The 13,975-nt window shown below is 36.2% G+C and overlaps 1 protein-coding gene across 1 annotated transcript; it reads left to right on the top strand.

The window, feature by feature from the left end:
* The first annotated feature begins 2,292 nt into the window (after positions 1-2,292).
* On the top strand, positions 2,293-5,295 carry LOC121954914 (alpha-2A adrenergic receptor-like). Its single transcript, XM_042502658.2, has one exon. It carries the CDS (start codon positions 2,624-2,626, stop codon positions 3,902-3,904), a length of 1,281 nt encoding a protein of 426 aa, XP_042358592.2. The 5' UTR covers positions 2,293-2,623; the 3' UTR covers positions 3,905-5,295.
* The last annotated feature ends 8,680 nt before the right edge of the window (positions 5,296-13,975 follow it).

The raw sequence follows: 13,975 nt of genomic DNA, 5'->3' as shown, positions 1-13,975 counted from the left end.
TAAAATCAGATGAAGTACAAACAGGAGCGGCCCTTTAGCGCCTCCGGCGGCACTGCCCACGATTCTCAGTCTGCTGATCATTTCGCTCCTAAAAACATTCTGCTTTCATTTTCTGAACTAACAAGATTACTGTATCGTAATTTTCATAAAGTTTTCTAAAATTCGGACATATTAATCTAATTAATTCAGAAAATCAGGGCAACTTTTATTTTTAAGTGAATGAATTACAGCTCCATATTTTTCCATACAGAAAATAAAAAGGATCATATGATGCGGTGGTGTGTTTCCGAGTGATTGAAAAATTTTATATAACTTTTTTTTACGCAACATTAACATGTTACACATTATACACATTGTATATATTATATACTCTTATTGTTATTCTTGCTTCTGTATATCTGTTGTTTATAGTTTTGCACACATATATATTTAAATTTCAAATTTACATACTATTTTTATACATTGCATTATAGCATAAGGCACAGTTTTATATTTTACATACTCAGAACATTACCCATGTTATAATTTAAATATTAACATATTGGTGCTAATTGTCTATTGCTGTATTTTTTTTACATTTATATTTTTACACACATATACTTAGCATACAATATATACTTTAATTTAAATATTTACATACTGTGTTAATTGTTTACACTTACTGTATTTCTATTTTATATTTTTTATTTTTTATTACTTGTGCTAGTACTTATTTCTACTTGCAATAATTCTCTATGCTGGCATCAGAGTGACTGTTATAAACCACAATTTCCCCCCCAGGAAAAGAGAAATCTAAAAAATAAATTCAGAGAAATACTTTGCCTGACAGACAGAATTGCTGATTCGTTACACTCAGTTCCCACCATCAGTTAAGCGGGCAGATTCAAACAAAGGCAAACAAATACTACTTATTGACCTCAATCCTGATTGCACACTGATTTTCCAAAATGGGGGCCAGGACATCCCAAGAGGTCACAAGAAGAATGTAAGTGGTCATGGGATCATGACTGGATTAAGGAACCACAAAATTTCTCTAATAATTGCCATTTTCTTGAAATAATACTGGCCTCTACAAAAATATTTAATTGGAACAGTTGGACAGGGGAAATCATATGATTTTTTCTACAGCTCATACATGCACACAAAGTCACAAGTGTATGGCTTTGTATTCAGTGGTCACACACAAAAACAGGTTGGGAACCACAGCCACAGATCGCCCTGCTAGGTAGATCATAGGTGTGCCTCCCTCTTCAAACAACACGCATCGTAGCGAAGCTCTGCTACAACAAATCATACAAGACTTTGCACTTTAGTACGGACGTCAGGTGACCAAGGTGTAACATGAAGATGCCTCAGAGCACTGAGTCAAATATATTTATCTAAAACTCATAATAAATGAATATAACTGATTATTGTTAAATAGGTGTGCTGAGTTCTGAACTGAGTAACAATCCTAAAGCAGATAAGCAGTAATGCATGCTGGTTGGCATGCTTAAAATGACTTTGTGTTAGATGGCAAAACAGTGCGATGTATTTTTTTTAGTAGGAGTGCTCTAAATACACTATTAAAGAATAGTTGTATTTCCTTTTGGGCGCATTGTCACAAACATTACAAGCTACCACAATCAAAATATTTGACACCAGTATATACAATAATCTGGCACGCATATGGCTTTGCAAATAAATTTACATTTTGCTTACAGATGTTATACAGCAGCATTTTTTTGCATAGTTACTTTAGTAAATATTAACTTACTAAAGAAAACTTCTAGTGATCATATTTGTATCAGATGCACAAAATGTCTTGTATTCAATTTAATCTACTTTTATCTGGAAATCAATTTCAGTGTAATCGAAATTTTTATTCCTGTAAACGTAGTGTTCTTACTCTTTGTACTACTAGTGACTCATCTTTTTAGAAAGTGGCTTCGATCCTCTCGACAGATTCAGGTATTATTTCCAGCCATTTTTCTTTCAGGATACATCTGAACATTTTGCTCATAAAGTACAACTGCAAAACAACAAAGAGTGTACTCTTAATCCATTGCAATTTAATAAACTGCAGATATTACTTCTATAAATCAAAAAGTGTTGTTAATGTCATAATCAGCCAGTGGTTTCAGGGTCTGGGAGCAACACCAAATTGCTTTTAAATCTCCAGCAGCAGATGAACTCCGCCCATTTCTGATCTCACTGAAGTGGAGGCAGCATCACAGATCCTCAGCGTCAGATCAAGCCCATATAAAAAGACGAACTCTCCACTACAGTCACAACAGATGACAAGATCTGGCTGAGGCAGCACTATCTGCAACGCAAGTCTTTTTTATGAACTGTCTTCCAAGGGACTTAACTTCAAGTTTTTTACCCTAAAAGGCTGGTGAATGAAGACTTGTTTTTTTTAGGACTAGATCTATTTTTATTAATAATCTAATGTGGGAAACTGGGGAAAAAAATCAAAGTTCCCTGTATTCCTTTCATATATAAGATTTTTTCTTGGTAATTTTTCTCTGTTGGTGCCAATTTTCTTACTGACAAAGAGGGAAGAAGCACAGATTGCTTTCTACAAAATTGTCCAGTGAACAAAATGAGGAGACTCATCCTCTGATGCTGTGGTCTTGAATGGATGATATTAATAGACTGCTGGCAAGCACCGCTTCTGAACCTCCTGAAAGAGCGCGATTCGACTCCACAGCTCATCCTGATGGGTTGTCTTAACTTCAGCGGAAATGAGACTTTGCCTGGCAGGCACCCTTATACTGTGCAGACCTCTGTGCCTTTAACAGTCCTGGTGGGTATCCTCATCCTGCTAACTGTGTTTGGCAATGTCATGGTAGTAATTGCTGTGATCACGAGCAGAGCCCTCAGAGCACCTCAGAACTTGTTTTTAGTCTCTCTGGCATGTGCAGACATCCTGGTTGCCACATTAGTGATGCCATTCTCTTTAGCAAATGAACTGATGGGCTACTGGTACTTTGGTAAAGTGTGGTGTGAGATCTACCTGGCTTTGGACGTGCTTTTCTGCACCTCGTCAATCGTTCACCTGTGTGCCATCAGCCTGGACAGATACTGGTCTGTCACACAAGCGATTGAGTACAACCTGAGGAGGACACCGCGCAGGATCAAATCCACAATCTTTATAGTTTGGGTGCTGGCGGCCATCATTTCATTCCCTCCACTCATCACAATGAAAAAGGACGAGGGCAAAGTGGACAGCCCTGAATGTAAAATTAATGAGGAGAAATGGTACATCATTTTCTCCAGCACTGCCTCTTTCTTTGCACCCTGCGTCATCATGGTTATGGTGTATGTAAGAATATACCAGGTTGCCAAGAAGAGAACAAGAGCCCCGCCGGGTGAAAGGCAGAGAGAATATGGCAATCAAGAAGACACAAAGTGTGGTTTGGACACCCTGGAGAGAGAAGACAGAGAAGAGAGGGAGGTGATAGAAGGGGACGCTGGAGAGGTCAACGGGCTAGACGTGGAAGAAGAGCCCTCCTCTTCTGATGGGAATGACACCATCCTATGTTCCCTGAAGAAGAAGAGCAATATGAGAACGACCAAAGTGGCTCATCTGAAGCCCGGGGAAACCTCTCCAAAGCCAGAGACGCAGCCCTGCGTGAGAACAAGCAAGTGGAAAGGAAGGCAGTACAGAGAGAGGCGCTTCACTTTTGTTCTGGCTGTGGTCATGGGAGTGTTTGTTCTCTGCTGGTTCCCCTTTTTCTTCACATACACACTCACTGCTGTGTGTGACATCTGCTACGTCCCAGAGACATTGTTCAAAATGTTTTTCTGGTTTGGTTACTGCAACAGCTCGCTAAATCCTGTTATATACACTATATTCAATAATGACTTCAGGAGGTCTTTTAAAAAAATCCTTTGTAAAAAGAACAGAAGAGGTTTATAAATAAGATTTCTGTGCATGCATTTCAAAAACAGAAATCTTGTTCATCTAGGCGTCCGATCAGAATAAAAATTACATTAAAAAGATATTTATTAAATATTTGAAAAAATGTAAAATGTAGAATATTTTGCTTTTGTTTTAACATTTTGTGCACTTCCATGTCACTTAATGTATATCAAATAATGCAAAAGATATCTGATGTAAAGTTTATTTTACAGCTAGAATTAAACTGTAACAACTAGGGATGCACAATATTCGATTTTTTGCCCATATCCAATATGCCACTTTTTTAACGACTTTTTTGGCCGATAACCAACAACAATATAGCCACTTTTTTACCCGCCTAATTTTAGTGATAATCAAGTCTCTTCTGTAGAGGCATTAACATCATGTTATGCATATTTTTATCGTAATGGCCCACCAGCAGATGGAGACATAAAATACCATGCTTTTCAGAGTATGTAATATTTATTCATGCTGCAAAACAAGAAAAATACTTCAATTTAAGGTTGATATTTTGTATATGTTCACTTTGTCAAAAAAATGTATATATCAGTTTGTGATATCGGCACAAAACAGCATGTTGGCCGATTCCAACATTTTAAAGCTAATATCTGCTGATACAAATGAAGGATCAATTTTATCATGCATCTCTAGTAACAACCTGTGAGTTTACATTGTACAATTGTGACAACATGGATGATACATTTTCTGCATTATTGTGTATATTCTTAACAGTATTTAAATGTATCGGTCAACTATCAGATATCATCTCATGGTTATGGTGCTCATGTTTTATACTCTAAGACTATAACAGACTGACCGACAGTGTGATTTAGACCTAGAGAAAAGAAAACTATTACTGCAGCGCATTATATCAGAGAGAAATCTGTGACAGTGATAATATTAATGTTGGTGGCAGACCTCTTAAAGGTCCAGAATGTAGGATTTAGTGGCATCTAGCAGTGAGGTTGCAGAGATTGAACTTGTTTTGAGTGTCAAGTGTGTAGGACAACTACGGTCCTTTATTATGTTTACATGTATTCTAAAAGTCCAATGTAAGTTGGCCTTACACAATAATTTGATTTGATTACTTTTGCGCATTACTTTCATGATAAATATGTGACAGTAGTAAAATAAAGGCAGACCTCATAAGATTCATGTCAAATTTCAATGATCAACTTTTTGAAATTATAAGACGTTATTGTAGTGTACAAAAGGTTTTATCCGAGTTTGTTGTGCAATATGCCGCCCACACTGTAATCCAATGAAATGTCAATAGTTTGTAAACAAACATGGACAATAATTTCATTTTGACTGAAAACTGAATCATGTGCTTATGAAAGCAATTACTCTGCAAGAGAAATAAAATGCCAGAATGGTGCGTATTATAAGTAAGCCTCCCTCTCTCTCTCTCCCTCCCTCTCTCTCTGTAATTCACCATCAAAATTTTAAAAAAGGCATATATAGAAAGGCAAATAATTGTAAATGTGACAGTACCACAAATTTAAAAAAAACTATTCATCTTTGTATAATAGTACAAACAATAGCAAGAGCATATGAAAGCAAATTGTGCCCTAAAAGATGTAACCCCCACACCACCAACAATTTCCTTCCTCTATAACAAGCACAAGAACATGACAATTATATGAAAAGAAAATTAGGCCTAGGAGGTACGGGTGGCACAACAATATTGAATGGAGTTTATCAAGAATTATAGCCTTTCATATCAGGATATCATTAAATCATCCCCTGGAGTCAAACAAAAACCGTGCAGCGACAGAAATATGAGTGGCTGCTGCAAATTACACCGCATGGTTAATATCCACACAAGCTTATCATGTTCTCCTGTACTTGGTCTGATATCAGCATTCCCCGTCTCTTCTCCTTTTTTTAAGCACAGCACTATAACTTTTCTGTACATCATATTTTCTGTAACAAATAGACTTTTAAACCAGTATCAGTTTGTAAACACAAAATAAAGCAAATGCACCATGCACAATTGATTTAACTTTGTAAATATTTCCCCCATCCACCTCTAAAAAATGAGATTCCCATGACTTACTCTCTGGTGTTTTGAGATTCCTGCGGTACACGTTTGGGTTCAACCATGCCTCTGAGTCCTAAAATACAACATACTTTACTCACCACAAGTAGTAAACTATAGACCTACTGTATTGCTGATAAAGTTCCCACGAACAATCCGACACAAGCAATATTTAAAAAAATAAACAAAAAAACCCATTAGTATTTAAGACTGGCAGTGAGACGGGGGAAATTGATGCAAGATAAAGCTATTTCTGCAAAGTTGTTTAATCATAGCGAGGCTTTGCTGCAACAGATGCTGAGTTGGTATCAGTATGTTTAACCTGTTTAGACACTGCCATTGTAGCACTTATTATAAGTTTAAAAAACTCAGACAGATTATTTTAGTTGTTATAATAGTTAAGTAGACGTTTATATTAATACTGAGCAATCAACATTATCTAACATTTAATATGATAAAATATTTGCAAGACAGTCATTAAAATATTCCTACTTGGCCCTGATCCACGGCATATCAATGTGTCTGAAAAGATTAAAGTGCTGTCATTGCAATCTCAATGCATCCTTTAATTAAAATGACAATTATGATGGAGTCTGAAGCTATGCCTGAGCAGCAGCATGCATTACATTTTTAAAGCAACAGAGATTAAATGCCAAAATACCCATTACATTACTTGCCCCAAAAAGAACAATCAATATTGAGTGGAAATAATAAAAATTCATCAAGGGTTGACTTTGCAATATCTAAAGATTAGTCTGTGAAATGTAAATCCCCAAAACATTAGCAACATATTAATCAAATCACGTGTTACTAAAGGGTTTTTCAAACTTAAAATGTTTCAGTGTAATCTCATTATAAATCTACACCTCACTTCACATCACTATAAATTATGGTTGGTTACAAAGTGTAAACAGCTGGTTACTATTGCTATTCTCAGCATGTATGCACACACGCACGTCCAGAGACAATGATTTATTTCCCCCTCTAAAGGCCACTTCAGAGCATCACGATTTATGCTTGTGACACCACAGCTTATAAAACTGTGCTTTATAAGCTGCTCCTGGCAGACGTTCCCACAACTTTCACACAGCCCCCCAGTCGGCCTTCACAATTTCCTTCTTCTTATTCCTCCCACTTACAGCTCAATAAGTGCTTTTTAAAGCTGCTAGTCATGTATCTCCAAGAGGCTGGTGAACTTAAGGGCAATTAAAGACCAAAGCGAACAGATTGCGCCCCAGACATCGAGATTGTCATGGCAGGATTGCACAGAGTCAGACAGAGGCATCAAGACCATACTAACAAGTTTAAATCATAGCTATTGATGAATAGAGTGTTTTTAATTGAATGTTGGGTCATTCATTATGAATTTAGTACGATGCATCATGCACACTGGGGCATACAATACTTCCTCCCTCCCTCATAAGGATGGAAGATAATCAAATAACATTGCGAGGGATGTAAGCAGCAGGAAGCTCCTGTTTAATTTGCCTCGCGCGATCTCTGCCATTTTCTCTACTCGCTGATTGTACTCAATGAAAAGGTTTTATTTTAACCTGTTGTTTTTAAATGTACTAATGAATTTAATTACAATATTTCCAGCTGTCTAAGTCTGTAGAGGATGACTGTATTTTCTGAGCATCAGCAGGAAAACTGAAGATTTTAGTTTTTATGTTAGAATGACTTGCCTGTCTTTTTTGACCTGCTAAGACTGGACCCATTAGAAGCCATTTTGGAACTCCAGTCCTTGAGAAAGGGATTATTAATATTATTATTTTGGATTTTTCAAAAGCCAGCTAGTAGGTTCTTATATTTTCTTAGCTCATCAAAACAGAAAAAAAACATGGTCTTCTGGAAGGGGCTCAAGAAGACCCCAGGAGGAATGGGGACCCCACTGGGAGTTAAGAAAGCCAAAGTGCATGATTAATTTGGAATTTTCTAAATATATCAAACATATCAACAAATAGATGTTTAACCTTTGGTTAGTTTCTTAACTCATTTATGCTTTCATTTAATTATATCTTACTCCCTCTTAGTTTCTAGATACAACATAGATTATCAATTCATTTTAAGCATATTAAACTTTGGTTTAAAATATATTCTGAACTTCTTGGACTCGTAGCAACAAGTTCCTTTGGGTATAAATGTGGGTGTGTCTGTGTGAGAGAGGGAGAATTAAAGAAAGGGGGCAAAGGGGTGAAAAGGTTAAAGGTTGAGCCGTTATAAATACGGTCTTACTCATGTTTTGAGAAACAATGACATAAAAAAAAATCTGTCACAATTAATTCAAATTTTTTAAAAAATGGAATGAGTTTGAAAACATTGATTTTTCTCAATCATCACCATCAAAAGGACAGATAATGTGCCCTTTGTGAAAATCCAAGCACCATCTACTACAGCAATGCTTTCTATGCTCTGCAGTGAATCCTCATTGATACCATATTAAGCTCTGGCAAATCTCCTGCCTCGGACACCATAATTCTTCCTTAGCCATTTTGTCCTGTCTGTGCTATCGATTGTATCCAGCTCCAGTCTGGACTACTCTCCTCTTCATGCACAAGTTTCTGCACAGCACCCCAGCAAAGTAAACACCAGCTCCTGATAAAGCTTACTATAACTGAACTTTATCTGTCCTCACCAGTCAGCTATTGTGGACAGCAATCCATCCCTCATTGTGCTGTCAATTAACACACACCTACACACAGAGAGAGCAGGCTGTGCCACTCCATTAACAAGGGCATCTACTGTAGATGGGCTCCAGTCTTTTTTTTTCACTCTTGTCATCTGTTGCGAGGGTGTCCACATTGACTGGTTTATATCTCTTAGGCAAAGTGTTAGGCATCAAGGCAAACCTACAGACTACTGCCGTGGAATCGTTAGTCCCAATAAATGATTATTTAAAATGCAAATATGACATGACTACATCATGCAGATACAGCAAAATCAGTATCTGAGGTTATTACTTGCAGTAAAGAAATATGGTTGTAAGCTATGATTGCAAATGGTTTTCCGCATATTTTCAGATAAAATCAAAATTTCCAAGAAAGATAATATACTGTGTGTCTGTAAATACAAGATTAATGGCCAGCATTAACTGAGTGTTGCTACATTCTTGAAACTCCCCAAAATCAATTCCAGGAAAACTGAGCAAGAGTAAAGCAGAGTCACACATTTGAATTTTGATGGTGCTGTGGCTTAAATTTCATTTAAAAAACGAAAAATAAATCTACCTTGAACCTTGTATGATTACTCCAACAATGCCATATGTCAGTAATGATGAGCGTGTTTTGGTACTTACCTCGGCGCCTCCTGCGGCTTTTTTCCAGATGATTTATTTTGACAGCTTTCCCCGCTTTCACAAACATTAAAAAATGAAGAAGGATACACTGAAGATCTTTTCGCCACCTGAAAAGGCAAATCGTCATTTTATTACAAACAGTGCATTTTGTTTTGGGTTTGCTCGATAACTTTTGGTTTACTGATGACCTCTATTTAAGGTTAAATGAGGACTGACTGTTATAAAGACCACTTTATACAGTCTAACCTTATGTTTGAAGCATTGATGTCATTATTGTTGGTTGAAAAGAACATAAAAAAGATAGCCATGTGGGCTAACAGTTAAATAATCCTTGAATTCTTTGTATTATAAAGTGATTAACGGTGGACGATTACGTAATGTGTATAATTATTACTTATTAAAATATATTTAATTGTTACACTAACCCCCTGTAGTAGCTCGCTAACTAAACGTTAACTAGCTCGCGCGGTTCGTTAGCTTGCTGATAACTACCGTTAACCTAGCTAGCTAGGTAACGTTTTTACCCCAGAAGCTTTTACACGAATTAATAACTACACGGTGCGAGCATTTCTTTACGCAAGTTGCAAATCAGAATAGAAGTTAGCAGCACTTACCGGTGTTTTGAAGACATGTCCACATTCCTCTAGAGACATTAAATCCAGTGACAAACAGTCGCGGTGCTTCATGTTACCGATAGCTGATTCGTTTCCCGAAACTGATTCAAAAATGGCAGCCGGAAGTGACACAATCTAATATAAGAACCTGGGCGGCGCGCTCTTCTCATGTCACCTTTATGAATGACAAAAAAAACGTACGTACGTCACGTATTTGGAAAATAATGCTAATTCCTTTTGACTGAATGTACTTTGTCTGTTTGTACCCCACGGCTTTTATATGTTTTGTTTTGTTTCCTTTTTAAGAAAAATAAAAATAAAAAATATTTAGCTATATTTTCTCTGTGCTTATTTGTAATTATTTCGATTTTCAGATTTATTTATTTATTTGTTTGTACATGTGCTGTACCTTGTACCTGATGTTTTATATATATGTTCGGTTTGTCAAGAACAACAACAAAAGAAACAAAAAAAAAACTACACGCCTGCTGGATGGAAGAAACACCAGAACATGTAAGGTTAACTATAGCTAATAAGTTGTTCTCAGTTGAATTGAAACACAGTTGTTGTCCAACAAGCTGCCAGCTTTTATTTATGACCAAGAGAAATCTTAAAACAGCTCAACCACTCAAGTCTACCATTATGGAAGCATACTGCATTTAATTTAGAAAATAAGATTGCAAAAAACACAGAAAAAAACAGATGCATGCCATTATTTCTGCATTAACAAGAATGTTATCTCAGAAGTCCAAGAAGAGTAATCTTGTTAATTCAGAAAAACAAGGCAGTATTTGTTTCTTAAATATGCAAAATAAGCAAAAATATGCAATATAAATGCATTATGCTTACATACAAATGTAGATAGTACTACCAATGCATGGTGATGATTACTGGGCTTATTCAGTTTCAAACAAATTAAAGCACTGAATGTGGACTTAATTTGCATTACCATTTATAGACACTTGATTGTATGTAATCAATGGTGTAGTGGAGGTATACAGGGATGATCCACCTCTTTGTCTGGCTCCTGCATGTAATGTTGTATTTATTACATTCTCAGATATCTTGTACATCTTTTGTCTTGTACAGAATTGAGGACATCTCTGATGAAAGGGTGCTCTTCTCTCCTGCATGGTGTAACTCCATACTGGGTATGTCTATAATAATCATATTACCAGGCCTGGTAAATATGGAGTCAAGAAAAAGCTGAGAGTCTGTGCAGGTATATACCAGGCACAGGGCAGATAGGTTTGGAGAGTTTTAGTTTGTTCTTGTCAAATGTGCCATGATTACTGATCTCTCGGCCCTGGCAGTGGCATCCTTGCATGCTTGGGTTTTTCCAACGTGTGGCTTATTACAAGGATGTAGCTTGAAGCTTGACTCGTGATTGGTGGCTGTGTTCTTTGTATTTGTGCCACAATATTGTTCACTCAGTTGTGGGGGAAAGAATTTTTACTTTATTAATTCTTTCTCTGTCTCGCTGTTGCAAAACAGGATGTGACCTTCTGCTCTAAGACGTTACTTCTGATAATAGTGGATTATCTGTGGTGATCGGGAATAGACTTCCAGAAGATAATTTCGGGTTTAATTTAATGGCCAGAAAGAGGGGAGGGGGACTTCCTTCCTCTGGGCTTTGGAAAGTATTTTTTATTTGATAACTGTTAATGTTACACGTCACCATCCTACCAATGAGCTGCTTTTTTTTTTCTTTTCTTTTTTTTTAAATGCTATTCTAAAACTGCAGATTTTACATCTTGATAATATCATAGGACGTGGCCAGTGTTCATTGCTCGTGTGAGCTCATGGGGTAAAATGGGTTTTCCGTGTTTTGTTTTATTTAAAGCTGTAGCATCATTCATCAGATTTTGTATTGAATTCTAAATATAGCTTGTAGTTAAAGCCATGTGGCATTCATGAAATGGTAAATAGCTCAATGTAGCAGTGTAGGGGTATTATAACTCTGTACAATGTTTCCATTCTGGTGCATACACCATCTGGTGAGAGCATTTTTGTAATGAGAGCTGGGATGCGGAGCGGAACACAACATTCATAACACTTAACAAAATTACAGCCAATATTGCATCCATCATAAAGTCTGACAGCACTACATGGAAATCTAAACAACTTACACCAACAGGATATAATACTATTTGAGCTATTACCTATGATAAATTCTTTATCACTTACGTTTCCATAAATGTTTATTTAGTTGTTATTGAGGACCATGTACGGTATGTATGCATTGTTGATTGAATCAACATGACTTACATGTTTTCATATTGTATGTTTTATTACACTGAGCAGGACTGAGCATAATACTCACAAGAGGCTTGGTTATTAGAATATATAGGGTTTGTTTTTGAAAACGTGTGATTTTATTTTTATTTTACAAACATAATTTCTCAACTACATTTTTGACAAAGATCTAAACATTCCAGTTCGTTAAACCATATTATGATGCTTGTTTGAATAATGGGAATTTTTTTAGTGATTTTCCTCACAATGTCATTAACTGTTAACATGTCTCCTCCAAATGATCTATCCGTCTGGCTTACAAGTGAAACCACTGGTATTCCCATGCGCACTGTGGCAATTGAGGCATATTTTTTCCACTGCTGGAGTGAACAGAATTTAATATGATTTCATTTTTGGCTTTATCCATATGTATCTCCTTGAAACTGTTAGTATTGCAATGTATTATTCTTAATTTAGTGCTCTCGCAATACTATGATAAAATATTGAAAATGTGCTCACTGATTTCAGTAACTACACTGTGCACAATACTGTTAAAAACAAACAGCTTACAGAAAATGAGAAAGATTAATTTTAAAACAAAACCCTTTGAATTTGATTAACATGGCTTATTTATGCTTGTTGGGTTTTTTTAAAGAGGAAAACTGCAGTAAGATTTTTTAGTGGTAACCCAAGTAAGTTATCTCTGTTTTGAATTACTCTCCATATATTTCATGCAAACCATGGTCTGCCAGGAAGCAGAACTCACACCAGAATAATAAGCCCCTCAGTGGTAGAAATAATTTAATTTTGCAAGAATAATCAGTCACACTAATCTCCATTGTAGCAAAGATAATTAAACTTGTCTGTCTCAAATTTGGAGTTGCCTCTTTGAGAAATCATGTACAATAAATATGTGTTTTGTCAAAATACAGCACACTGGCAGTAACTTGTGGAATATTTAATTAAAAGAAGTCGGTAGAGAGGTTGTTGGAGGTTTTTCTTGGTGGGACTCTTGGGTACTGATGGATAGAGGCACAAAGACACAGCAACAAAATGTGCATGTATAATATAATATGTACATATTTCATGGAATATTTAATATTAAATTCATCTTTGTGAGACGTAGTCCAATTAAGCCTTTGAAACCAGAATCAACATCAGTTTTCTTGTGCTGTGTTCAGATGCCTTTCACAAACTATTGTACCCTTTGAAACCTGAGCAAAGTGATTTAAATTCAAAGTGAATCGCCACAAAATTAGTGGACACAAAAAAGGATGGGGTAGGGATACAAAAAAGTGGGAAAAATCTCCTGAAAACTATATTTATTATAACATAATTTTATATATAAAATAATGCTATAGAAAAAAAAGTATGCATTTAAAAAGTAATAAGTTTCCGAACTGTTTGGGGTCATTTTCATCTTTGTTTTTCACGTTTCTATTTATTAATTTTTTGCTTATTATCAGGTAATTTTCTTGTAATTTTCTTAAAATATTTTTTGCTCATTTTTGGGCCATGCGTTGTGAAGTTGCTCATTGCCTTCTCCCAGTGTTGTTGAAATAAATCAAACCAATTTGTCCATGTTTTAAAGGGTTATCTGCGCTATGTGCATTCACATAGAGATGTGTGTCCCTTTTATCACACGATATTGTATTGTATGAAGGATGTGGAGCAGCTGAGAGAGGGGGAGTAATGAGCAGTGACTGCCATCTGCAGACACGTGTGTGTAACTGCTGTCATAAACGAGGTTCAACCAATATGTGGATAATAAAACTGACGTGAGACAAATATCTCTTTCAATTATTGACAAAGTATTTTAACAAAGCTTTAAACGACACTTGGCGATCGTGTTTATTGAGGTCGTTCAGGGGAGCGTGTCAGGG

Source organism: Plectropomus leopardus, chromosome 13 (genome assembly GCF_026936395.1).
Source record: "Plectropomus leopardus strain MGB_pleo_1.0 chromosome 13, ASM2693639v1, whole genome shotgun sequence".
In the NCBI taxonomy this organism is placed as follows: domain Eukaryota; kingdom Metazoa; phylum Chordata; class Actinopteri; order Perciformes; family Serranidae; genus Plectropomus; species Plectropomus leopardus.
Note: the sequence above shows the minus strand (reverse complement) of the source record. Positions and strands in the feature narration are given on the sequence as shown.